This window comes from Emiliania huxleyi (genome assembly GCF_000372725.1).
Source record: "Emiliania huxleyi CCMP1516 chromosome Unknown EMIHUscaffold_1275, whole genome shotgun sequence".
NCBI classification, from domain to species: Eukaryota; Haptophyta; order Isochrysidales; family Noelaerhabdaceae; genus Emiliania; species Emiliania huxleyi.
The window spans coordinates 1694-5134 of NW_005201312.1; the positions used below are offsets into that span (position 1 = coordinate 1694).

Sequence of the window (3441 nt, forward strand, 5' to 3'; positions counted from 1 at the left end):
GTTTTCACGTGGGGCGAGGGCGACAACGCCTGCCTAGGCCACGGAGAGGACCTGTCGAACCAGCTGCTGCCAAAGAAGATCGAGGCGTGGGCGCCTGAGCAGGGAGAGCAGGGGTCGTGAGTCGGACGTCGTGAGAGTAAATAAAAAATAAAAGTGGGCACCTCTACTAGGATATCGGTAAAAAGATGCGTTCTAAAATTCTTTTCCTCGCGAGAAATCGATTGGGCACATGACGGTGTATAAAATCAGGGCCCTGATCTGAGGAGGGCATCTGAGGATTCACGCGGTCTCTGACTCTCTGTTCTCTCGTCTCGCCGCGCTCGCGGCTTGCGCTTTGCGCTCCCTATGGCGCTCCCCACTATGGCTCTAGCTCTACCACAGTCCCCACGCCGTCTATCGAAAAACACAAACGCAACTCGCCCAGGACCCTATCGCGGTCCGGAATCCGGCGTCAGCGCTCCTCCTCCCCAAATCTCCTCGTTCTCATCAATAGCCTCCGTGGCTGTGCGAGCCCAGGTCGTGCATGCGCGCCTCCCCGCCGCAGCTGTCGTGCGGACAGCACGACCTGCCCGCCGGCGCCGGCGCCGTGTAGTAGTGGTCTCGCTCGCTGTGGTCGTGCACCCCGTGCCGTGAGAAGGGGTCGATCACCACTGTCAGCCCCTCGGGCGCGAGCATGATCTGCCGCTTGAGCTGGTCGGCGAGCGCCATGCTGTCGACGCAGAACCAAAAGTTGCCTCCCGCGCAGAGCGTCCCAAAGGCAAACTCGAGGTAGTGCGCGGGGACCTCGCCGCCCCAGGGGACGTTGTAGATGAAGAGCTGCGCGCTCGCCACCAGCAGCGAGCTGAGCACCGCCGCCGCCACCAGCTTCCTCCCCGCCCGCTCCTCCGCGCCCTTCTCCGACAGCACCGCCGCCGCGAGCAGCAGCTCCGCGCCTGTGGACGTGTCCCGGACACGTCATGGACGGGTCATGGACGACCTCCCCCGCGTGCAGCGGACTCCGCGCCCGCCATCGTCAGCTCGTTGGCATACTCGATCTGGTGCGACGCCGTCTCGAAGCGCTCGAGGTTGACGAGCACGAGAAGGAAGGAGACGAGCGTGTTACCTGCGGGGTGGGGCGGGAGGGCGGTCGGAGAGAGCCACCACCGCACATCACGCGACGACAGCGCACAACGCAGTGGCATGAGTCTGAAGGAATCGAGGGCTGATGCTCTGCCAGCACCTCCGCCGCCTCTCGGGCATCTCATCGAGAGACAGCGCCAGCGGCGTGCGCCGGTGCCGGCGCGGCACTGCTGCACCAGCGTGCCACTCCCGCCCGCCAACACAACCGGGCCTCTCCCGTGTGGCGCGCGCGCCGACGTTGGCGAAGACGAGGAACTTGAGCAGCAGCGGCGAGCAAAAGTCACGCTCCGGCGAGCAGACCAGCGAGAAGGTGGTGACGAGCGCAAAGATGAACGTCGCGCCAAACTCCAGCCGGTGGAAGGTCTGATCCGTCGACACGACTTCGACACCACAAGTGAGGATCACGGTACACACGACCTGGACAGCCAGGTAGGCCACCTAACACGAGAACGGAGGCTGAGACCACGTGCCGGCCAGCCGCGGTCCCGGGAAGGCGCCGAGCTCGCCGAAAAAAGAGCGAGGATAAAGTTGGCGGTGGAGATTGATCTCAGCTCGGAGATTCGAGCTAGGACCAGGACGTTCGTGTCTCGCCGTAGCGGACGGCAATGCTCGCAGTCCAGCAGAGGCTGCTTGTTGGACGCGCCCGGGGGGCTCATCCTTGACAGCAGCGGGCACGTGGATGGTGCTCAGCAGGGAAGCAGCACCGCTATAAAAAAAAATGTGGCTTCTCGTTCTGCGACGCTCCCCGTCTCGCCAAGGCCGGCTTCTCCAAGCCCTCCGTCATCCAGGAGCTAGACGGAGACGGCAACGCCATCGACCCCAACTCGTACTATGCCAAGTTCAAGGCTGCCTTCGAAAGCGAGTGGGACATCGTCGACGAGGGCGAGGTCGACGACGTTCTCGCCATGCAGGTCGTCCGCAACGATAACGGGTCCGTCACCATCCACATGGAGAAGTACGTGGAGAAGGTGCTGGCGAAGTGGCTTCCAGGCGGTCCTCTCCCGCGCGTGCAGGACAACAGCCTGCCCTACTCGCGGCAGTTCCAGGCCCGCCTCGACGAGGCGCTCAAGCAGTCGACCACGTCGCCAGACTACCCCGAGCTCGTCAAGCCATTCCAACAGTGCCTTGGCCAGCTCATGTATGCCGCGTGTGGCGCGCGCCCGGACATCGCGTACCCGGTGTTCCGCCTGTGCAGCGCCATGTCGAGGCCCACGCCCGACCTCTTCGTCGAGCTGAACACCCTCCTCAGCTACCTCCACTATCATAAGTCCCTCGGCATCACGTACGACACCGGGCCGTCCGCACTGTCTGGATGCAGCGACGCGAACCTGTCTTCTCTACGACCTTCGGCACATCGGGATGGTTCGTCAAGTGGCAGGGAGCTACGATCAATTGGGGGTCGAAAAAGCAGCCCTGCGTCGCCCTCTCGTCGTGCGAGGCTGAGATCATCTCGCTGTCCGAGGCGACGAAGGACATGGTCTACTTTCGCCGTCTGGTCTCCGACCTCGACCCCGGCGCCGTCGACGGTCCCTCGGAGGTCAGCACCGACAACAAGGGCGCGCGCGACGTCGCCTACAATCCCGAACACCACGGTCGCATGAAGCACGTCGAGCGGCGTCACTTCTTCGTGCGCGACATGGTGGAGAAGTTCGAGATTCGCGTCCCCTGGATCGAGGGCGAAGGCAATGTGAGCGACTTCCTTACGAAGCCGCTCGCGAGCTCGACGCGGTTCTTCAAACTTCGCGACGAGATTATGAATGTGCGCGGCCAGACCGCTCACGTCGTGTGCGGTGCCCGCTTTGCGTGAGCGATCCCGCGCCCGCGAGGTCCAATCTCGCATTGTGTCATTCGCGCTTCGGGCAGCCGGGTTGCCGCTTTCGACCTCCCCTGGTCTCAATCGGGGGGGGGCGTCGCTGCCCGGGGATTGATCTCCCACTCTTGTGTGTCATTACCCATTCACACTCTCGTGTGTCTTTACTCGATCCCAATTATTGGGAATTGGGTTCGTATATTCATTCAACGACGTAGTCTACAAAGGGTGTGCGATTGCTCCCGCGTGCACTGCCCAGACTCGTCGCCTGGGACGGCGGGATCAGGCCCGCCTCCCAACAACGCACGCCGGGGCGGGTCAACGACTTCCTCGAGGCGGGACAGCTGCAGCTGCACCAGGTCGCCTACCTGGTGATGGACGAGGCGGACCGGATGCTCGACATGGGCTTCGAGCCGCAGATCCGCAAGATTGTGCGCCAAGTGCCGCCGCAGCGGCAGACGCTCTTCTACACGGCCACCTGGCCAAAGGCGGTGCGCGCGCTTGCGTACGAG

The 3441-nt window shown here is 63.4% G+C and overlaps 2 protein-coding genes across 2 annotated transcripts in view; one reads left to right on the forward strand and one right to left on the reverse strand.

The window, feature by feature from the left end:
• Nucleotides 1-486: 486 nt before the first annotated feature.
• EMIHUDRAFT_252204 (hypothetical protein) lies at nucleotides 487-1775 on the reverse strand (the record flags this gene model as incomplete). The annotated part of the gene is made up of 4 exons (XM_005789473.1): nucleotides 487-932; nucleotides 977-1102; nucleotides 1296-1557; nucleotides 1692-1775. The coding sequence occupies 4 exons, from the start codon at nucleotides 1773-1775 to the stop codon at nucleotides 487-489; spliced, it is 918 nt and encodes a 305-aa protein (XP_005789530.1).
• Nucleotides 1776-1837: 62 nt separating this feature from the next.
• Nucleotides 1838-3441, forward strand: part of EMIHUDRAFT_252205 (hypothetical protein) — a gene marked incomplete at both ends in the record, with an annotated part of 3310 nt that continues 1706 nt past the window's right edge. The window contains 3 exons of the mRNA XM_005789474.1: nucleotides 1838-1849; nucleotides 1878-2098; nucleotides 3216-3420. Of these exons, the coding sequence (XP_005789531.1) occupies nucleotides 1838-1849; nucleotides 1878-2098; nucleotides 3216-3420 (438 nt within the window). The remainder of the gene's footprint in view (nucleotides 1850-1877; nucleotides 2099-3215; nucleotides 3421-3441) is intronic.